This window comes from Dama dama, chromosome 12, assembly GCF_033118175.1.
Source record: "Dama dama isolate Ldn47 chromosome 12, ASM3311817v1, whole genome shotgun sequence".
Lineage (NCBI taxonomy): Eukaryota > Metazoa > Chordata > Mammalia > Artiodactyla > Cervidae > Dama > Dama dama.
Window position 1 is genome coordinate 79809495 of NC_083692.1, and position 22190 is coordinate 79831684.

Below are 22190 nucleotides of genomic sequence, written 5' to 3' on the forward strand. Positions count from 1 at the left end.
CCTCATCTTTAAAATAGGGTTAATAACTCAGAGGGTAGTTGAGTGGATTAAAAGACATAACCTATGTGATGCCTACGATTGGCAGTCACGACTCACTCATTTATTCATTCAACAAACATTTATTGAGTATTTGTTTTATGCCAGACATTGCTTTTGGCACTGGGGATTCACCAGTAAATGAATAGGCCCTTACCCCCTGTGGAACTTACTTCTTTTTTTTTTTAAAGAATTCTTTCTTTTTAAAACATATTTATTTGGTTGTGTCCAGGATCTTTGTGGCGTCATGAAGGATCTTCCATTTTGGCACATGGAGGATTCTATAGTTGTGGCACGGGCTTAATTGCTTTGTGGCACATGGGATCTTAGCTCCCTGACCAAGGATCAAACCTGTGTCCCCTGCATTGCAAAGCAGATTCTTAACCACTGGACCACCAGGGAAGTCTCCTCTATGGAACTTATATTCTTGTGAGTGCACAGGGAACAAACATGATAAATGAGTAAAATATACTATGTTAGATAATGATAAGAATTTTCCAAATTTTTAAGTTCCAAATCCTATTTGATAAACGACTGCACCTTTAAATCATTTTTATCTTTTACTATAAGCATCCAAGAGAAGCCAGGATGCTTCTTCAACACTTTGCTTAGAAATTTCTTCAGCCAAATATCTAATTTCATTCCTCACAAGTTCTATTAATACCTTTCACCAAACACTGGGACACAGCACAATTCAACCAAGCTCTTTGCCTGTTTATAAAAGATCGTCTTTCCTCCGGTTTCCAACATGTGTTCCTCATCTCCATCTGAGACCCATCAGAACAACCTTTAACATCCATATTTCCACCAACATTCTGTTCACTTAGGTATGCTCTGAGGGATTGAGGCTCTCTCCATAGCTTTCCTTTTCTGAGCCCTCATAATAATCACCTTTAACAGTCCATTTATGGCAATATAGGCTTTCTCTAGCATGCACCTCCAGTCTCCCATTCTCTGCCCATCACTCAGTTCTAAAGCTGCTTCCACATTCTTATGAACTTGTTACAGCAGCATCCCAGCTTTGTAGTACCAAGTTTTGGTCTTAGGCCACTATAACAAAATACAACCGACGAAGTAGCTTATAAATAACCGAAATTTATTGCTCACAGTTCTGGAGATTGAGAAGACCAAGATCAAGGTGCCAGCATAGTCACCTTCTGGTGAGGGCTGTCTTCCTGGTTCACAGCCAGTGCTTTCTGGACATTCTGTCACAGCTAGGACTTCATCACATGATGGAAAGGGCTAATGATCTCTCTAGAGCCTTTCTTACTAGTTCCACTCTGAGGGCTCCACCTTAGGAACAAAGCATCCCCCAAAGCCCCACCCCTAATACTATCATCTTTCAGTTCAGTTCAGTTCAGTCACTCAGTCATGTCTAACTCTTTGCGACCCCATGGACTACAGCACGCCAGGCTTCCCTGTCTATCACCAACTTCCGGACTTTGCTCAAACTCATGTCTATCGAGTTGGTGATGTCATCCAACCATATCATCCTTTGTCATCCCCTTCTCCTCCTTCTTCAATCTTTCCCAGCATCAAGGTCTTTTCCAATGAGTCAATTCTTTGCATCAGGTGGCCAAAGTACTGGAGCTTCAGCTTCAGCATCAGTTCTTCCAATGAATATTCAGGACTGGTTTCCTTTAGGATTGACTGGTTTGATCTCCAAGATGTCCACTATCATCATTGGAGGGTAGGATATCAACATATGAATGGAGAAGGGGAGGGGCACAAACATTCAGACCTGAGCATCTTGGCTGCTGCACATGCTAGTAGTTTGATCTTCAGCAAGTTATCTAATGACTTGCTTAGTTTATGACTATATGTGACTCAGTTTCCTCAATTGAGGAAATGAGGACAAAAATAACACCTACTTCCTGGAGATGTAGTGAAGATTAAATGAGGTGATATACGCGCAGTGATGAGAACAGTGCCAAGCATATGGTGAGTACTCTTTCAAAGTTAGATATTGTCATCTTGAAAACCAGAAATCTGCCCATTTTTCAGTACTTCCACTATTTTTCACAATTTCTCAAAGTATTCCAAGAACATCTTCAAAGACCCATTTCTTTTTTTGTAATTTTTTCTTATTTTCTTATTTATTTTTATTTTTTTCTCTTATTTCTTAAATTAATTTATTTTAATTGGAGGCTAATTACTTTACAATATTGTAGTGGTTTTTATCATACATTGACATGAATCAGCAATGGGTATACATGTGTTCCTCCATCCTGAACCCTCCTCCCATCTCCCTCCCCACAAAGATCCATTTCTAGATGTACTTGATGATCTATGGGGATTTATATGGGCCTGAACACTTCAGCTCACTAAACAAATTAAAGCTTAAACTCATTATAAGCACCTAGGTTCTCTTTAATTTCTTCTCATCTTCTTTTGGCTCAAATTCACTCTTAAACATTAATCCTCGTGGCTAGCACAGGGCCTTGCACTTGGAAGACACTCTAATAAATATTTATACAGAGTGAAAGTTTGTTCTAATTGGTGCCATTTCTTTCTTTATGATGATGACTGCTCCCAACAGCCTAGATCTTGATTTTTTTTTTCAACTCTTAGTTTATTCAGTATCACAGACCGTGGTCTCTCTTCCTCCTCCTCCTCTTGCCCCTTAAAACTCTACCCATCTCACCATCACTTTTCCTGTTTCACTTCTAAATTAACTTCTAAACTCCCCACAAGTCCACCTCCATGGGTACTTACCATGGCTGTCTGACTTTAAATTTATGTGTCTGACCTTTCTTTTCAACTAGACTGTAAGCTCCTTGATGTTAAAGTGAAGTCTTACAAGTTCCAGGCATCTGCCAAGTACCCAACATAGAGAACATAGCCAGCATTGAACTAAAACTTCCATGATCACTTTCACAACTTAAATATTTTTAATTTCCCCAGCCTCTTTGCCCTGCTTCTGGCTCTTCAATACCATCCTCCCACATTTAGGGTTCAATTTCACCTATCATAATCCCAAGGGTTGCAGTAGGGAGCATAGAGAGATCAAGGAGCCAAGTTCCTTGGCATGGGACCAAGATCCAAGTGGAAGAAGGGCCTTTTTATGGCCACCTTTATGGCTTCAGGCCCTGCTGAGGCCTCAGTTTTGAATACATCAAAACTGATGTCAACTACAAATGTCACAAACAGAAAACTGTTGGTACCATTTGTAGAGAGGTTCTGAATGTACACTAGGTTCAAACCCTTGTTTCAGCATTTACTAGATCCATGGTCTTGGGCAATATTAAACCTGTCTGTGCCAGAGTTTCCTTACCTGTAACATGGGAGTAACAATAATAAGTACCTCACAAGACTATGTGTATGTTCTAAGTTGTTTCAGTCGTGTACGACTCTGTGCGACTCTATGAACCATAGCCCACCCGGCTCCTCTGTCCAACGGATTCTCCAGGAAAGAATACTGGAGTGGGTTGTCATGCCCTCCTCCAGGGGATATTCCCAACCTAGGGATCGAATCCACATTTCTTATGGCTCCTGAACTGGCAGGAGGGTTTTTTACCACTATGGCCACCTGGATTAAAAGAGGAAATACTTGAAAAGTGCTTAGATCTGTGCTGAAATGTACAAAAAAGCTCAAAAACTATCTATTACCTGTAAGTGCCACAGGAAATCAGCAACCCCAAGCTCACATAAATTAGAAATATCTCTTGTGACTAATAATAATTGCTAGCAGGTATGAAGCACTTCCTAGATGTTCAAGTTGCATTACCCCTAAATGTTGACAATAACCTTAAGAGGGAATTGTACATTATTAACCCCATTTTGAGAAGCACAGAGAAGTTAAACAATTTTCTCAAGGTCACAGAGACAGCAAGTAGAGAAGGCACCATTTATTCGTTTGTTGAATTACTGTGTCTCAGCAGGCGAGAAGCATTGTGGGTACAAAGGTAAACAGTCTAGGCCCCAACCTACAGGAAGTTTCGGTTTCCACAGAAGGGGCGGGGCGGGGGCGGGGTCAGGAAAGAGTAAACAAATAGTTATAACACGGTGTGGTAATTGTTGTAATAGAGGCTCACAAAAAAAAGTACTACCGGATCCCAGACATTGGTACGAGAGAAGTACTGAGAGCTTAAGGATCCAAAGGAAAGACATGACAGTTACAGAATAAGCAGTAGTCCTCTGACAAACGTGTCCTGTAACTAACGTTACACGGAAAGGACTAAACAAAGCAGAGTTAAAAGTAAGGGTGAGCACCTTAAAAGCCAGCGTGCCACGACTCGGCAGAACCGGAAAGGGGTTAAGACGGGCGGGTGGGCGGGGCGCGCGTTGATTGGCAGGGGTGTGGCCAGGCTCGTCACCCGCCCCCTCCTCCGCCCGGGCTTCTCCAACCCTAGGGCCGGCGGGGGTACCGTCTGGGCAAGGGACTGGGCGCTGGACCGAGTCGCCTGACCCCTCCCCCACTCCTCTGCCGCGTTCCGCGGGCTGGACGCGCTGGAGAAGTTGAACAGCGCCCGGCCCGGCCCTGGGGGCTGACACTCGGTAAAGTTTGGCCCGAAGAGGAAGTGGCCTCAAGCCCCGGCAGGTGGCGGCCAGGCCTGGACCTGGGCGCTCGCGGCCTGCGGGCGGGCTCTAGGCGAGGGCGCGCTCCAGCGCCAGACTTCGAGCCGATTTCCGGGGCTTCGGGGACTGGCCTCGGAGAAAGCGCGGCGGTGGCCGGGGAAAACAGCTCAGAAGTTGGTTAGAGGCACCGCCCCTGCACCGGGGCCGCTGCCGCCCCCCACCCGTCCCCAGCCCTGGCATCTAGAGCATCGGTCGGGGAGCCTGGGGCATGGAGCCCCCTGGGGGAGGCGGCACTGGGGAGCCAGGACGCCCGGAGCGGCGCCGCCTCCCCACTGAGTAAACGACGGAAGCTCCGGGACTCTTCCTGCACCTCCGGACGGCTCACGATGCTGCCGGCCATCCTTCTCCTCTTCCTGGGTAAGAAATCGAAATGAGACTACTCGCCTGGCACCCCGCTCCCAGGGCTATCACAGGGCCCAGAGGACTCTAGCTCCCTTCCTGCTATGCAGCTCCTCATCTTAACCTGCCCGCTCGTGCCCTCCACCCGCTGCCGCCGCCCCGGCACTGCCTGCCCCAGCCCCCGGGAACTCTCCAGCCGTTCCCTCAGTCTTCCCCTGACTTCCGTAAATCACTGTACCCATCCCATAGGCCGTGCTGCCAGACGTTCCCTCGAGGTCACACACCGCTGTCTTCCTCTGCTTCACCACCCCTTCCCGTAAACTACCCAGAAGCCGCAAATGGCTCTCGTTCTTCCTTGAGTTGCTCAGGTGAAGGAAACTCGGAAGCATGACTCTTGCCCTTTCTCGCTCTTCCTCTAGGAGGCACTGTGGCCCACCCAGATAGGCTCATTTTCCCGAATCCTGGTGAGTAGAGGATGCCCCAGGGGTCCCATGGGCTTGGTAGGTAATGAGAACTCAAGACTTTCTCTTCCTTGCATTCCTCTAGCACCTACCATAGTTTTAGAGTGGACGTCACCCACCCTTTTTTTACAGATAGGGAAACTGAGACCCAGAGTAAGCCCTCAGCTGGTAGTTATGTACTTTTTTCTTTTCCGCCAAATATCCATCCTTGATCTGCCTAGCCAAAATGTACTCTCCCTGAGGATAGAAACAGTATTTCCTGTTCCTTCTGGCCCAGTGGCTGGCACAGAGCAGACCTCATGTTGTTTGTGGTGTTGATACTTAAAGTGGAATTATGATGAGGGAGGAGAGGAGGAGGCTGGCTGAAGATTATGCCTGTAGTGTGTGTGTGGCGGGGGTGGGGGGAGTGTCTGTGCTCCTTCCGAAGAGCCCAGGCCCTTGGACACCTCAAGCCTGGGCAGGGGTGTGATGGTAAGGGGCTCTCGACTGATGTCCCTACATTCCTCTCTTTCTCTAGCCTGTGAGGACCCACCAGCGGTGCTCTTGGAAGTGCAAGGCACCTTACAGAGGCCTGTGGGCCGGGACAGCCGCAGCTCCCCTGCCAACTGTACCTGGCTCATCCTGGGCAGCAAAGAGCAGACGGTAACGGTCAGGTGAGTGCAGGCACAACCCTATACCTTTCCCCCACCCCCCCCTCCTCTACCAGGGAGAAGCCTGCGGGGATCACTTCTCCATGGAGCTTCCATCCTGTCAACAGGGGAAAGAGGAGAGTTAGATTTGGCGTCATTGCCCTAAAAGCCTGGCTTGTTTGGGGCCAGACACAATGAATTGCAGGTGGGCTGGAGTGGACATCTAGCTTGGGTCCTGTCATCTCTGAAGGACAACAGTCACTCCAGAACCTTCCTCAGCCTCCTCAGATCTTTTAAACAATCCGGGTCTCCCTCGGCTCCTCCAACCTTGGGCCGTGGGGTTGGGGCCTATGTTAAGTACCTGGCTGTTTGCTTCACACAGTTCACTTCCCATAAATTTACCCAGAAAAGGACAGGTGAAAAGAGAGGCCATCTGGGGAGAGCTTGTTGGAGCAGAGCGATCAGAATGCTATGGTGATCTCAGGTCTCACCACTGGGCGCTGGGAGGGGATGGTGAGTTCTGGTTAATTAAGCTTATGGTAGTTGCCGGCACCATACTCTGGTGACAGTGCTGCAACAACAGGAAAGCAGTGAATCGAACTCAGTCCAGAACACATGCCAGTTTTTCCAAGAGGCTCTAAGATGTATCATGGTCTCAGGTACCGTAGGCCTCTGTTAGGGCTGTTGCCTTGATTACAAACGAATTTGGCTAACTCCATTTTCATCTGACCATTTGGATTGTGGATAAGCAGGTGTTTGTGCTACTTGGGGTAGAAGAGGCTTGACAACTGTCAGGGGAGGAAGAAGCCAGCAGCGGTCAGGAATATCTTAGGTCCTGCTCTCCTTCACCCCTGTAGGTTCCAAAAACTGCATCTGGCCTGTGGCTCAGAGCGCTTAACCCTGCGCTCCCCCATCCAGCCGCAGCTCTCCCTGTGCGAGGCACCTGCCAGCCCTCTGCAGCTGCCTGGAGGCAACGTCACCATCACCTACAGCTATGTCGGGGCCAGAGCGCCCATGGGCCAGGGCTTCCTGCTCTCTTATAGCCAAGGTGGGCTGGACAGGGCTGTTGTGGCGCTTAGAACAGGCAATGGAAGCCCCAGGGAGGAGGGGAGGATCCTGCCCGCCCCAGTGCTTCACAGCCCCTCCCCGTGGTGCCTCTGCAGATTGGCTGATGTGCCTGCAGGAGGAGTTCCAGTGCCTGAACCACCGCTGCGTGCCCCTGTTCCAGCGCTGTGACGGGGTCGACGCCTGTGGCGACGGCTCTGACGAGGCAGGTTGCAGCTCAGACCCCTTCCCTGACTTGGCCCTAGCCCCTGTCCTCACCCCACCCTGCAATCACACCTTAGAAGACTTCTATGGGGTCTTCTCCTCCCTCGGATACTCACACCTGGCCTCAGTCTCCCACCCCCAGTCTTGCCGCTGGCTGCTGGACCCACGCGATGGCCGGCGCCTGGCCGTGCGCTTCACGGCCCTGGATCTAGGCTATGGGGATGTAGTGCGTGTGTATGATGGCGCGGGGCCCCTCGAGACTCTCCGGCTACTGCGCAGCCTCACCCACTTCAGTAATGGCAAGGCTGTCACTGTGGAGACGCTGTCTGGCCAGGCCACAGTGGACTACCACACAGTCCCTTGGAGCACTGGTCGGGGCTTCAATGCCACCTACCACGTGCGGGGCTACTGCTTGCCTTGGGACCGACCGTGCGGCTTAGGCTCTGGCTTGGGGGCTAGCGAAGGCCTCAGCGAGCGCTGCTACAGCGAGGCGCAGCGCTGCGACGGCTCATGGGACTGTGCAGACGGCACGGACGAGGAGAACTGCCCCAGCTGCCCAGCTGGACACTACCCCTGTGGGGCCGCCGGTACCCCTGGGGCCACAGCCTGCTACTTGCCCGCTGACCGCTGTAACTACCAGACCTTCTGTGCTGATGGAGCGGACGAGAGACGCTGTCGGCACTGCCAGCCAGGCAACTTCCGGTGCCGGGATGAGAAGTGCGTGTATGAGACGTGGGTGTGTGACGGGCAGCCGGACTGTGCTGATGGCAGTGACGAGTGGGACTGCTCCTACGCCCTGCCCCGCAAGGTCATTACCGCCGCCGTCATCGGCAGCCTCGTGTGCGGCCTGCTGCTGGTCATCGCCCTGGGCTGCACCTGCAAGCTCTATGCCATTCGCACCCAGGAGTACAGGTCAGTGGGAGTGCAGCTGGCGATAGAGGAGTGGGCGCTGGGGGCGGGACAGGGCTCCTGTGGCCACGGGAGACCTGAGGGTGCCATGTGGGGGACAGGTTCTGGTGACCAGCTGCTGGGTTGGCTCCTGGGGCTGTCTCACTTGGGGGCAGGTGTGCTCCGCTGAGGGAGGGAAAGATCTAGATCTCGAAAGCCACCTCAAGGAAGGACAGAGACCTCAGATGACTTTGGAGAGCCAGGGCATAAATACTGGGTGTCCTGGCCTGGATGTGGAGTAGAGAGGCCTGTCTGGGCTGGGACAGGCAGCTCTGGTCACCGGCACCTGTGACTGAGCAGCCCTCATGCCTTCCAGCATCTTCGCCCCCCTCTCTCGGATGGAGGCTGAGATTGTGCAGCAGCAGGCGCCTCCCTCCTACGGGCAGCTCATTGCCCAGGGCGCCATCCCCCCTGTAGAGGACTTCCCTACAGAGAACCCTAATGATGTAAGTCACCCTCCCCAACCAGACCACCTGCCTCTCCAGCCCCACTGTGGCTGTCCCCACCCCTTCCGACTGATGTCTTCCTCCTCTCCTTGCAGAACTCTGTTCTGGGCAACCTGCGTTCTCTGCTACACATCCTGCGCCAGGACATGACTCCAGGAAGCACATCAGGTGCCCGCCGCCGCCAGCGAGGCCGCTCTATGCGCCGCCTGGTGCGCCGTCTTCGCCGTTGGGGCTTGCTTCCCCGAACCAACCCCCCAGCCCGGACCCCTGAAACCAGATCCCAGGTCACACCATCCGCTGCTCCTCCTGAGACCTTAGATGGCAGCACAGGTCCAGCCCATGAGGGCGGGGCGGTGGGCGGGCAGGAGGGGGAACAGGCACCCCCGCTGCCTGTCAAAGCCCCACTGCCACCTGCCGGCACATCCCCAGCCTTCCCTACTGTCCCTGAAGCCCCAGGGCCGCTGACTGCGGTGCCCCTGGAGCCATCACTGCTGTCTGGAGTGGTACAGGCCCTACGAGGCCGCCTCCTGCCCAGCCTGCGGCCCCCTGGACCAACCCGGGCGCCACCTGGACCCCACACAACAGTCCTGTCCCCAGAGGATGAGGACGATGTGCTGCTGGTGCCACTGGCTGAACCCGGGGTCTGGGTGGTCGAAGCGGAGGATGAGCCACTGCTGGCCTGAGGTGACCTGGCTCCCTTGGGCACTCTGTTCACAGAGACAGCAATCCTATAGAGGGCAGCTCAGCTTCCCATCCACTACTCCCCTCCCTGTCCCTCAGTCTGAGGGGACTTGATGGGCCTCCCGTTGATCCCATGTAGCTGCTGTCAAGTTAGGTGTCCCTCAGACGGGGAGAGGGCCCTCTCAGAGCCCCCTCTGCGCATGGCCAGAGACCACAGTCCACCACCACCCTCTCCCCACACTGCCACCGGTTGTGGCTGTTTTGAAAAAGTAAAGTTCTTAAAGGGTCATGGGCCTGGACACTCCATCCTTGCCACACCCACCCAAAAGTGGCCTTAAGCACCAGAATGCCAACTGGCTGGAGACTTCCAGCTCCCAAGGGAGGATTTGAGCAGGGCCTGAGGTTTTGCCAACAGTGATCCCTCCTACAAGGCCCAGCTCATAAAAAGAGCACAACAAATGCTTCTGTCCCATAGCTAGGTTGTTGCCCAGGAAGCCAAGGTTGAAAATAAAGGAATCAGAGATTTCAGACTGTAAGTGAGCTGTGCTCCTGGGCCCTGCCTCTCTACCTACCTCAGCTTATGCTCCCCTTACCTTGCTCCTCACTATGAAGGCCTTTCTCTGCCTCACCCCCTGCCCTTTTCCTGTTTATCTTCAAATCACCCATCCTTGGTTTTTATACCACTCAGAGGGTAAGAAAATTCTAGGAACCCCAAGAGTAAGGCTCTCCATCTCCACTTACTGCCAGGGGCCCATCTCTATAGTGACTGACACCAGCAGTGAGCACCAAGCCTCCTTACTGCCAGGCCAGAAGTCGTGAGCCAGCTGGGCTCTGCAGCTGGGAAACTTCCCATTTATGGAGAACTCTCAGAGTACTTATCACAGAGGCAGACTGTCCCCTGGTGGAACACTCCTGCCCTCCAAACTCCACCCCACCAAGCATTTTCAGTCTGTCCTAGGCAAGACAGATGAACTCTCTTCCAGCATGCCTCAAAGCAGACAAAGATGCATCCAGAGAAAAATCATAATCACTCAGGGTATGAGGATGCTAGCATCACCTTGGCCAAATCCAAGAGGTCTTCCTGGAAGAGGGTCCAAACTAGATCCTAAAGAATGCTGTCAGTAGTTGGAATAGAGTTGTGAATTTTAGGCACGGTGAGAGGCCACAGGATAAGCCAACTAAGCAGACAGTGAGGGCTAGGGCTGTAGGAGAGACCCAAAGAGCTGGAGAGGGTAATGGAGGGAATGATCAGTGAGAAATGCTGGGACATATGCTTGCTTACCAGTCTGTGGTAAGCAAGGTGACAAAGCTGTCCCAGAGTTTAAAAGGAAAATTAATGGGCACAAAGGATTTAGAAAGAGCCTATGAAAGTGAGTGTGATGCCTACAGAAGCAAAGCTGAGGCATTCCCTAACAGAATCAGTCTCCAGAGAAACGGGCTCCCCCTTAGGTTCATTTTCCCCTTCCTGCCTGGCCTGGCCTATCCCCACCCGTCTGCTGGAGGAGCCCTGTTGCTTACACCCTGTCAATGTCCTCACACCCAGCACTAATTGTTCAGCATTTCCTCTCCCAGCAAGTAGGAGCCTAGGGAAGCCCCAGTGGCAGGGAGAGGGGGTTGACCTTGTACTGGCATAATGGGAAATGAAGACAGAGGATCCTATCCAGGTAAGGGTGGGACACTGGGGGGCTGTCACCCAAGTTTATTTTCACCATGGCCCAAGGAAAAAGAAATTAGGTGACTTCAAATCCTGTCAAGATAGACACCCAGTACCAGGGCATGGGACTTAAGCAAAGGCCCTTGGTGGGAAGGAGGGAGGTGATCTCAGTTATGAGATGGGAATCAGCCTGAAAATTAGACAATCTGAGCAGATAGCAGAATTTGGTTCTTGAGGAGCAGAATTGGCCTAAAGCAAGCTCCAGGTCATGCTGGGAGGGGAGAGGAATACCCAGCCTGAGGCTGTGGAGCACCAAATGGCAGGGGAACCTGTTGCATATCAGACCCTTTATCACGTGTAGCTAACCCTCACAACAAAGCTGTGCCATGGATACCACAGCCCCAATTCACGAGCTCACAGCAGCTTCAGGAGAATTACAAGACTGGTCCAGTCTCTATTGAGAGGCAGAGTTAAACCTGGATAGGCTCAATTTCAAATCTCAGTCTGTCCCATTATTATACAGAACCTCCAATTCCTGAGGGAGCCTCAAGTTGGGCAAGTGCACAGCCACTTACCAGTGGGATGAGAGAGATGATGGTTCAAGATGAAACCCAGCCTGCATCTGTGGCCTGAGGCTAGATTGAGAGCCAGCAGAAGTCATGGTCAAGAGTCCTCGCTGGGCTCTGCAGATGCTGACACTCTTATCTAGTATCATAGAAATGAATTCTACCATCTAAATGAACTTTCCAGATATATAAAGTTCACCCCTTTATAATTTAAAACTCTAAAAAAACTCATTTTGGAAGGAAGTCATTCTAAAACATTACACTCATCTTCAGCACATCTGCAATATAACATAAATCCTCTAGATAGCTGAGGATCACTCAGAAACCAAACAACTCTGCAGCAATGTCTTCAGAAGCTGTGAACAGTGTCAGAAAAGCTATTTGCCTTAATGCCAGATGACCTTGGAGCACTTTTTAAATGTTAGGACTGCTTTAAAAGTTTTCTGTGATGTTGTTTCTCTTGCTATTAGCTACTGTAGGGGTCACTAGCTGCTATAGATGTACTTCTAATCTTCAAGTACAGAACACAGGTGGAACATTAAAATTGTGAATAAAGTTAAGGACAAGTAGGCTGTGACCAAGGACTGTAGAGTCTATCCAGTGAAGTACACAAGGACTGTAGCTGCTTAGTTCTGCTCCCGCTAGACCCTACGCTGTTGCCCTATTATTGACCTCCATCCACATACTGCACTAGCAATCCCCAGATCACTGATTTGCTTCAATTGGAAAAATCCACTGAAGATGGCAATAAAGATTGTTCCCAATAATAGGAGACAGCTGGAATATTTAAGACAAAGAAGGCAGCATAGCATAGAGATGAAAGGTAGTCTCTGGCACTGGAAGGATCTGGGTGGGAATCATGGTGTCCCCATTTTCCAGCTGCATGATTGATTTGGAGGACAGGTCACTCACCTATCACTCTGAGCCTCAGGGTCATGAGGATGAAAGGAGATAATTCAGGAAGGTGCTTAGCACAGCATCTGACAAAAATGGGGTGAGAAGGGGCCAGTAAATCAAAATGCGTGTTTGGGTCCTTGATGTCAGGAAGACAAGAGTGGGAGCCTAAAGTGAAAGGGACCTGGCAGAAAAGGTGCAGTAGAGCAGTGCCTCTATCTTGGCTTCCCCCAGAGAGGTGGGTGTCACTGTGTGTCTGCCCGGTGTAGCCCAGAAGGGCTGGGGCTGCTCCAGAGTGCACTGAGGGGGCTTGCCCGCCTCGGGACTGGGAACTTACAGATGGCTAGCTGCCCCTCCCCTTTTTCCTGCTCTGATTAACACGAGGTTGGTGGACCTGGCACGGAGGGACAGGTGGGAAGTCTCCACAGTGGTTTGTACCCACCGGAACCAAGTGAAAAAACGAAGCTGCCCAAACAAAGCACCAAGTCTCCCTCCTCAAAGCCCCCATCTGCCTAGAGGCCAGGCTGGGAAATGGGTACTTTTGTGGGTCTTAGCCCAGAAGGGGTGACAGGCGGAAGGAGGGGGTGACAGGAAAACCTGGTGGCAGGGTGGCTGTTCTGTCCCTGTGTCTTTTTTGGTTTCTTCCTTTAGCCCCTCCATCTAGCTACTGGGCACCCACTCTGGGCTGAACGTTGGGCTAAGGGGTTGGGATACGCAGACAAATGACACATAGTCCTAGCTCCTGGAAAAAGACCACCCAGGTCCTGGATCCTTGCTTCCTCCCATCTTCAGCTCCCTTACCCATGACCCCTCGCCCCACTTCTCTGAACCCGTCTCTTCTGCCCCTCTGACTTTGTTCTGTTCACATCTTAACCAGACTCCGCTGTGGGTGTGCTCCCAGAGGGAAGAGACACAAAGGAAGGGGGGGCAGAAAGGAGGGAATCCCGCTGACATCACGGCTCATTAGCATGTGTGACCTCATCAGGGGGCGGGGCTATCTCCCCAGGTGTGGGGGGGTAGAGCATGGGGGGGTGGTATTTAAAGGGAAAAGCTGACAGTGCTGCTGAGTGAGCGAGCGGGTGCTGCAAGCTACCGGGCTGCACACGCACAACGATGCATTCGGACCTCGACACCGACATGGACACCGACACGGAAACCACAGCACTCTGCCCCTCCAGCAGCCACCGGGCCTCTCCTCCAGAGACACCCACACCAGGTGAGAGCTAAGCTGGCAGGTTCTGGCTGAAACCATGCTGGTGGGAGCTGAAGCTTTGGTGGGGAGGTCAGAACTAGGGGTTGAAGGAGCTTGAACCCAACAAGAGGGGAAGAGCCACTGGAGAAATGAGGGAGCCACCTGCCCACGCTAGGGCTGGGCTAGGTAGAGGGGTAGAGGGGGGCTGCCTAAATGTCCCCTCACCCATCACCCAGGGCTTTGCTGGAGAAACCGGTACTTAGCCCCTAGGTCTGCCTCATTCCTGAGAGGTTGGGATGGGCAGGAGGGAAAGGGTAAAGACAAGGGGCAGCCCACAAGCCTGGGAATCACAGGCAGGGGGCTACCCTGGGGACCTATTGTAAGGGTTCCTCTGGCTCCTGGAGGCCCTGGCTGCCAGTCAAGTATTGATCCTGGGCTATTTCCAGCCTCTCTGCATCCCCCTTTGTTGTGTCTCCTTCCTCCTCCAGTTACCCGGACCCGTGCACTGTCACTCTCCCTGCTCCCGCTCTCTCGCTATTTCTCTCTCCCTCCCTCCACCTAGCCCTGAAGAGAATATGAACAGAATATTGTCTGGGACTCACAGGGACAGCCAGGGGTGCAGCAGGACTCGCACACAGCCATGCACTGGGGGGACGTCCCTACAGGGCCATGCGAAGAGGCAGCCCCTCCCACACACCCATGGAGACCCAACACACACATCTGAGAGAAAAGGCCCTTCGCCAGGAAGCGGCTCCCCACAAAGTTTTTGACTCTGTCAGTACCCACCCCCAGAACCAAGGCAGTAGCTTCAGTTTCCCATCCCCTGGGCACCTCCCCAGCATAAGGATCACCCGGTGCAGGAAGCAGGAGAGGGCAGGGCCTTCAGTGGAGGGAGTGGCAGCCCCCCTCCCCAACCTGGCCAGAGGCCTAGTCTGGGGGTGTGACTGTGTCAGTGTGAGGTGTGAGTGGGTGCGCGAGCCTGCGCACAGGTGCCTCCCCCGCATGAGGCATGTTTTGAACAGGTTGTGGCTGGAACCACGCTGGGCAAGCCTTTAGGTCAGCTCCTGGGAGCCCCACCAGTTCAGGCTTCTGGTGTTCTGGCCTACCGACTCATAGCTTCCTTCTCTTTGCCCCCCCAGAAGCAGATGCCACACTGCTGAAGAAGCCAGAGAAACTGCTGGCAGGGTTGGACTGGGGCAGGCCACCCCCTGCCCCAGGGGCTCCCAGACGAAGAGGCAGTATGCCTGTCCCCTACAAGCACCAGCTGCGGCGGGCCCAAGCTGTAGATGAACTTGACTGGCCACCTCAAGCCTCATCCTCTGGCTCCTCTGACTCCCTGGGCTCAGGGGAGGCAGCCCCCACCCAAAAGGATGGCATCTTCAAGGTCATGCTGGTGGGGGAGAGCGGCGTGGGCAAGAGCACCCTAGCAGGCACTTTTGGTGGTCTCCAGGGAGACAGTGCTCACGAGCTGGAGAACCCAGGTATTTGGGGGAGCCCTGCAAGGGTTGAGGGCACCTCTGGAGCCCTAGTCAGGGATGAAGAGCTCGAGGCATGTGCAGTCCCGGAGGCCAGAACTTAGAAACTGTTCCAGTGCTTTCTGTGGCAACCTCTCTGGAGGCAGTCCCTGTTTACCAGGTCTTACAGGTGTTGGGGAGCCTCCTAACGGGCTCTCTTCCTTGTCTCTATTTCCCAACAGAGGACACCTATAAGAGACGCATCATGGTGGATAAGGAGGAAGTGACTCTAGTTGTTTATGACATCTGGGAACAGGTAAGAACTAAGATGTAGCTGCAAGCAGATAATGAAACCTGGAAGAACTGAGGAGGGGCAAAGTCTTGGCTGAAGGCTGAAGGCTGGTACCCTCGTTTTAACAGTAATGGAACCTGACTCTTCATATGTATGGTCTCATATGGTCTCAGAGAGCAAAGGCTGACACCCATGTACACACCATAGCATTGAGAACTGCTGTTTGGTTTCCAGGATCTTCTGACCCAGAGGAATGTTAGGATCTGAATTTGACAAACCCTGCAGCTGGAAGCCAGGCGGAAACCCTGAAATACATTTTTTAGCCTAGAAGAAACTGATCTGACAGGACAGGAGCTCAGGGCTTTGTAATGTCAGGGAAGGAAAAAAAAGTGAGGCCCTGTGAAAATATGGACATAAATGATTACTATGCAGAAATGAGAGGCCAGATTGAATACACTTGAATAGCATTCATTTCTGAAGAGCTTAGGCATAAGAAAGTAGGGTGGACTACCCTAGTCTAGGATCCTATGTCACCCATTTGCCCATGTGGGGCTCATATTACAAACTTCTCCCCACTCCACAAACACACTCTGAGTATTGGATGTGTTTGGCAGAATGCGCTGTGTCCTAAGCAGGTGGCTTTGCCCTCACACCCTGGTGCCTCATCCTGAGGTGCAGGGGCTGGGCAGGTGCTTCCGTGCCCCTAGCCCTGACATCCCACAACTCTCTGCCCATCTGCAGGGGGATGCAGGGGGGTGGCTGCGGGACCACTGCCTTCAGACGGGGGATGCCTTTCTCATCGTCTTCTCAGTCACCGACCGACGAAGCTTCTCCAAAGTTCCAGAGACCCTACTTCGGCTCAGGGCTGGAAGGCCCCACCACGATCTGCCTGTCATCCTTGTTGGAAACAAGAGTGACCTGGCCCGCTCCCGGGAGGTCTCACTGGAGGGTGAGTACCCTGAACCTCATCCATATTTGCAATCTCAGAGGATTCTCTCCTTTCTAGTCATCTCTTCTCCATAAGGCCCTTTTACCTTTCCAGGTGCACAAAACTGCAATTGGCCCCAGGTTAAGGGCAGACTTTCAATGCCCACACCTAGGGCTTGAGACCCTCTCTTCACTCCCCCTCACCTCTTCTGAAGGCCCTTTTCTCCCTCCCTTTCCGCATCACCAGCGCCCTCCAACTGATCCTTGCTTGTTCCCTCTGTGCAAGAGATTGACTTGCCCCAATCCCTTTTCACTGCACGCCCTGGAGCCCCCAGGTCCAGCCTCGCCCCATCCCTGGCCCAGCGCAGCCCAGTGGGAGGGCGGGCGCCTGAAGAGGTCCCTTCCTGCAGAGGGCCGCCATCTGGCAGGGACACTGAGCTGCAAGCACATCGAGACGTCGGCCGCGCTGCACCACAACACGAGGGAGCTCTTCGAAGGAGCGGTGCGCCAGATCCGGCTGCGGCGAGGCCGGGATGGCGCCGGGGGCCCGCGGCCCGAGTGGGGCAGCCCCGAGGGCCCCGCTCCGCCCGCGCGTCGCGAGAGCCTCACCAAGAAGGCCAAGCGCTTCCTTGCCAACCTGGTGCCGCGCAACGCCAAGTTCTTTAAGCAGCGCTCCAGATCGTGCCACGACCTCTCAGTGCTCTGAGCCGTGGTCGCCATGGTCACCGCGCTCTCTGCCCGCCCCCTAGCCCCGCCCCGCCCTCCTTCGGCTTCCTCCTGAAGACCGTCTAGGAAACCAAAAACTCCCGGGACACCTTGCTGTGACCGCGGGAGGCGGGCCCCCCGCCCCCAGGCCCCGGAGGGCGTCGCCCCACCCGCTCCATGCGCTCTCCGTTTACCTCCCGGCCTCTGGGCTCCTGGAAAGAGGAAGCGGACCCGCCGAGGGCGAGCCGCGACCGGTGGGCGGGGCAGCTTCCGGCGGGCGGGGAGAAAAGTTCTGCAAGGGATTTTTTTTTATTAATTCACGCTTGACCACCTCTCCTGTAAAGAGATGCTAAAAGCAAGAATTGGAAGAGACCTTTGTAGACTTCTTTACAGTTTCCCACCTTTGTACTCAGCGCGAACATGCCTCATCATAAGAGATTCTTAAAGGTAAAGTCACAGAGCCGCTTCCTTTAGACTTTCCTACAGCGTCCTGGCTCTGATCTGCTGCACTTGTCCACTTTGCCCTTAAGAAGTTCTTAAAGGCAAGGGCCTAGAAGCGCTGTTCTTCAGATTCTGTGACTTACCGTGGCACCACGGCACTTCCCCTTTAAGGTTATTAAAGGTAAGGCGTGCAGAGACTTTTGCCTGAAGATTTGAGGGGTGGCAACCTGCCTTTTGCCAGGACCCAGGAGGCACCACCAAGGGGACCACCTTTCTCTTTTCAATAAAGAATTTTTCTACTGCACTTGCTCACTTTGACTCTGTTCTCAAAGTTCCCAAGAAAGGGATGGATGGATTTAGGTTCCTTGCTCCCATGAGCCTGAGTTCTTGTCGAACAGTTCTAGGGAGGCTCCGGAACTTAGTCTGAGTAGTCCATGACAAGGCGAAAAAGGTCCCTAGAGAACAGAGTCCAATTTTTCCCTTTGCTAGTGAGAAAAACAGGCCTGGAGAGGAGTAGGGACCTGCTAGAATAATTCGGTAACTCAGTGATCAAGTCCCCATCTCCTTACCCCTTAATCCTGCAAGGAGCAGGCTGGAGGCTACGTTTTGTGCCCAGAACTACTCTCAGCTGTGACCTGGGATGGTTCAAGGTGGGGCCCACCTCCAACAGGGAGGCCCATCAGCTAGGGTTTAATGGGGTTGTCCTGCACCTCCCCTGGCAGGGCCCCACCACCCCAGCTGTCACCTGCAAGGCCCGTGTGAGTACTGAAGCTGTCAGTGCCTCCCCTGGGGACGCCCACGCCTGCTGCTGCCTGAGCCACGAGTTTGAACAAAGAGCAGAGGCAGCAACTCCCCTCACCCCTAGATAGACGATACAGCTACCTGAGCACCTGGGGGCCAGGCCTCCACTGCACCCTACCCAGGTTCCCAGAGCTAGATGGAAAGAAGGATGTCTCCTGAGTCCTTGCAGCTGAGGAGGAGCCAAGGGAAACCAGCCCAGCACTGGTGGTGAGATAAAAATAGTAACACTGTCCTTAGGACTTTATTCACTTTATCTCAATTCTTTAATGACTATAAGGTGTTACTACCGCTTTTACTTGCCTGAGGTTAATAAGCAATAGAATTGGGGTTCCACTCATGTCTGCTTGATATTTAATGGTGATTGTATCTAACTTTGCACCTGAGGTTCCACTTCCAGTGATGATGAGGGGAAGAGGGAGAGGAACAGTAGAAGAAATGCAGGGGACACTATGGGCAGAGCCATGGGCAGTGGCTGTGGTAAAAGGGCCAGAGAAATCACATGGCTATAGTGGAGTAAACCAGCTCTAAACTCGGGACCAGGAACAGAGGCGGTTCTAATTGTAAAATGCAGGAAAACACACTGGGCCCACTAAGGGACCAGATGGTTCTACAGTTGGGTTGAAACCTCAGGGACATGAAGAGGAGGGGTAAGAGATGAGCACTGAAAAGAGAAGGTTGGGAGCTCTATTGCAAAGGACCTTAAATGCCAAGCAAAGGAGTTTGTGCCCAACTTGGTAGGCAGTGAGAGTCACTGAAGGGCTCTGAGTTTGTAAGTGACATGATGGGGCTGGTCCTTTGGGAAGAGGAGGCGGGGACAGGTGTTCATGGACTGGAGCAGCTGAGGCAAGGCCTGGGGAGCTGAGTTTAGGGGACAATCATAGCAATACACACGGAGAGTAATGAAGAAGCACCCTGAGGGAGATGGCAATGGCAAAGGAGAGGCAGCATGGAATTCAGAGGCAGGATCTGTGGGACCTGGCAACTGAGTGGCTGGGTACAAAGCAAGTGAGGAGTTGCAGGTGATGGGAGGATGGTGAGGAACTGGCAGTTAGGGGACAGAGGAGGTAGCCAGTAAATGGCTCAATTTTGGAGACCCTAGAGTTTGAGATACTCAGAAATACATCCATATGGAGAGTTTCAGCTGCTCCCCAGATAGCTGAGTCAAATTCAGAACAAGTCAGGGCAAGAGACAGATATGAGAATAACTGCCCTAACGACAGCAGTAGAAAAGCCAGAGGAAAGGAGGCGTCGCAGGGCAATCACACAGGCCCTACGCTCAGCTTAATGCTCCGCTGTCCCTGAACAAGGCTCCTTGAAGAAGGAACCCTGCATCTTCATCTTGCACCAAGGACCCACTAACAGAGATACTAAGAGAGAAGGTACAATACAGGCTGGGATCCTTAGCCTCAAACCACACATGGGCTTTAGGGGTCTGTGACCTTGTGAAATGGTGCAATCTGATGTGTTTGTGCAGTCACACATTCGTCTGAGAACAGGTTCATGAATTTCATCAGATTTCCAAAGGGGTCTGTGACAGAACAAATCACCAGCCAGGATGGTACTGATTACTACCGAGAAGGGGAACTGGGTGTGGGAGGACAGGTTCAGAGGTTTACTTTTCATTGTAAGCTCTTTTCTCTACCTTTTGAGTTTTTACCTATGGCTAAATAAACTAATTTTAAACAAAACAAAGTTTCGTTGTTCCAAAAAAGAGGGACCAAAGAGAGTGTCCTGGGGACAGGCTGATGAAGCACAGTGGGGATGTAGCTGCCAAAGAAGTGGTGGCCACTGCCCAGGGAGGAGGGTTTCCTAGAGGAAGAGGATCACCAATGGTCAAATGTCACTGGAGAAGAGGGTGAGGAACTGGAAGGCCCAGTGTCTTTCATGTGGCAGAATTCTAAAGATGATGATGGCAGGACCGCCCCCATGAGGGGAGCCACACACTCTACAAGCTTCCCTCCCCCCAACTCAGCCAGTTCCATCAGCCCAACCCATCTGTGTGTTCCCTCCAAACGCCTACAGGAAGAGCTCAGAACAGACGGAAACTGAAGCCCCGCTCCTGCCAGACTTCGGAGCGATGGGGTCTTCTCTGAGAGCCTGGCCAGCTCTTCATCCTCTCTCTGATCAAGGCGAAGTAAGAGCAGGCTGCGGACCTGGGCTGCCGTGAGAGACCAGCAGAGGGGCCTGGAGCTGAGCTGCCTGAGTCAGGTAAGTTCCTCTCTGCCCTCATAGCCTCTTAGCCACTGTGATTTTATCTTAGGGTCTCTGCTCCCTTAGCCCAGCCCCTGCCCAACCTCTATGAACCCCATGCCCCCTGGCCCACAAGGCCTCCTCATTGGTCAAGAGCACTCTGCTCTAGGCCTGTGCTTACAGTTCTGTCCTGCTACATCTAACCTTCCTCTAGAGACTGGAGAAAGGGCTCTCATCTACTGAAAGGCCACCAGGGCCCTGGAAGGACACTCCACAAGTCTTCTGGGTTAAATCCTCACTCCCAGAAAGTCCACCCATACATACATCTTTTAATTTATCTAACATTACTCCAATCCACATCAGTCTAAGTAAAATTTTCCTGAACTTTTTAATCTTTCATCTACAAATGCTTGTTTCACTCAAGTACTGTATATGCAAGTCACTGCTGGGCCCTATGGAGAAAACAAGCCACTGTCCCTGCCCGCAGGTAGCTTACAATCATGCTGGAGAGCAGGGACCAGGTGAAGGAAGCACTGACATGGCCGGAGCAGCAGCAAACTGCACCACACTAACTGCAAGCTGAAACAAGTGCTCTAAGAAGTCTGGATCAAAGAAACAGAACATTTGGAAGACACATATTAGGAACTGGGCCTTGAAGGTTATACATAGGCTGTAGATAGAAGGCGGAAAGAAGGAAAAGAAATGCCTTGTGGCAAAACCACATGAGAAAATGTACAAAAGAAACGGTGGGCAGCCTGCCACATGATGAGGTAAAGACCCTCACTGTATAGAACAGAGCACAATTTGGGGGGATGGTGCGTCCAAGTTGTAAAAGGTCCCCAAAGTCAGATTAAGAGCATCCTGCTTCTTAGCCCTCTATCATCCAGGGGCTCTCAGATGGATATACTCAAGGAATTTGAATCTTGATGTCATGCCTTTACAACCTGGAGACCATGTAAACTCAAGGTGTGAATACAAATTCAATGGGGCTATGCAAGTCTTTTTAGTTGGCACTCAGGATAGAAGTCTATGGAGAAAGTCACTATTAACCTCTCTTGTCTTTCTGAACCTCAGCTCTCCCAATTTAAAATGAGGATAAGGGTGGTTCAGTGGTTAAAACTCCACACTCCCACTGCAGGGTGTATGTGTTCAATCCCTGGCCAGGGAACTAAGATCCCACATCCTACAAGATGTGAAGAGGACTAGATAAAATGCAAGTATCTTCGTAATTATACAAATGAGCAGTGGAAGTTATGCTTTTTTTAAAAAAAAATTATTTAAAATTTTTTATTGGATTATAGGGAAGTAATGTTTTTTGACAACCTGTGTCCAGGCCCTTATTCAAGCACCATGTAATGTTTGAATCTCTCAAAGCATAGCCCTGCTCTGGGAATACACATTTAAGTTGTGGTCCACAGGGTCCAACAAACCTCCCCCAGGACTCAGGAGACCCATTATCGGATTTCTTGCTTGGGGAGTACTGGGGGAAGATTGGCAACTGAAGCCTAAGGATGGTATTATACTACAGTTTCCCACTTTTCTGTTCAAATTATAACCTTAAGCAGAGGACCAATGCCGGTTTAAAATACTTACTCTGAAAGGAAGTTGCCAGAGTAGGTAGAGTTAGGCTCTGGAAACCAAGACAGACAGGTGCTATACGAATGCTTGGGGGAGATTAGGAGGGCAG

At 52.1% G+C, this 22190-nt stretch overlaps 2 protein-coding genes and 1 long non-coding RNA gene across 8 annotated transcripts; 2 read left to right on the forward strand and 1 right to left on the reverse strand.

The window, feature by feature from the left end:
* Positions 1–3869: 3869 nt before the first annotated feature.
* LOC133066570 (uncharacterized) lies at positions 3870–5385 on the reverse strand. The gene is made up of 2 exons (XR_009695164.1): positions 5192–5385; positions 3870–4967 (listed from the first exon to the last, which is right to left on the reverse strand). It is a non-coding gene; the product is annotated as an uncharacterized LOC133066570 (long non-coding RNA).
* On the forward strand, positions 4840–9923 carry LRP10 (LDL receptor related protein 10). Of its 2 annotated transcripts, XM_061157745.1 has the most exons (7): positions 4840–4971; positions 5373–5417; positions 5932–6067; positions 6901–7091; positions 7207–8224; positions 8577–8706; positions 8802–9923. In XM_061157745.1, the coding sequence occupies exons 1-7, from the start codon at positions 4941–4943 to the stop codon at positions 9387–9389; spliced, it is 2139 nt and encodes a 712-aa protein (XP_061013728.1). In that variant the 5' UTR covers positions 4840–4940; the 3' UTR covers positions 9390–9923. The 2 variants fall into 2 exon arrangements, with proteins under 2 accessions (XP_061013728.1, XP_061013729.1); XM_061157746.1 differs by lacking the exons at positions 4840–4971; positions 5373–5417; positions 6901–7091 and having other exon boundaries at positions 5928–6067.
* Positions 9924–10064: 141 nt separating this feature from the next.
* REM2 (RRAD and GEM like GTPase 2) lies at positions 10065–18571 on the forward strand. 5 transcript variants are annotated; one of them, XM_061157767.1, is made up of 5 exons: positions 10065–13717; positions 14833–15174; positions 15390–15463; positions 16251–16388; positions 16482–18571. In XM_061157767.1, exons 1-5 carry the CDS (start codon positions 13615–13617, stop codon positions 17070–17072), a joined length of 1248 nt encoding a protein of 415 aa, XP_061013750.1. In that variant the 5' UTR covers positions 10065–13614; the 3' UTR covers positions 17073–18571. The 5 variants fall into 5 exon arrangements, with proteins under 5 accessions (XP_061013750.1, XP_061013751.1, XP_061013749.1 ...); XM_061157768.1 differs by having other exon boundaries at positions 16181–16388; positions 16695–18570; XM_061157766.1 differs by having other exon boundaries at positions 16464–18570.
* Positions 18572–22190: the final 3619 nt, after the last annotated feature.

Bases quoted from the DNA above. Each gene is read 5' to 3' on its own strand.
- REM2 (XM_061157766.1), top strand. From the start codon at position 13,615: ATGCATTCGGACCTCGACACCGACATGGACACCGACACGGAAACCACA. The intron at 15,175-15,389 runs GTATTTGGGGGA...ATTTCCCAACAG, and splicing joins TCACGAGCTGGAGAACCCAG to AGGACACCTATAAGAGACGC. The intron at 15,464-16,250 runs GTAAGAACTAAG...TCGTCTTCTCAG, and splicing joins TTTATGACATCTGGGAACAG to TCACCGACCGACGAAGCTTC.
- LRP10 (XM_061157745.1), top strand. From the start codon at position 4,941: ATGCTGCCGGCCATCCTTCTCCTCTTCCTGG. The intron at 4,972-5,372 runs GTAAGAAATCGA...CTCTTCCTCTAG, and splicing joins CATCCTTCTCCTCTTCCTGG to GAGGCACTGTGGCCCACCCA. The intron at 8,707-8,801 runs GTAAGTCACCCT...CTCTCCTTGCAG, and splicing joins CTACAGAGAACCCTAATGAT to AACTCTGTTCTGGGCAACCT.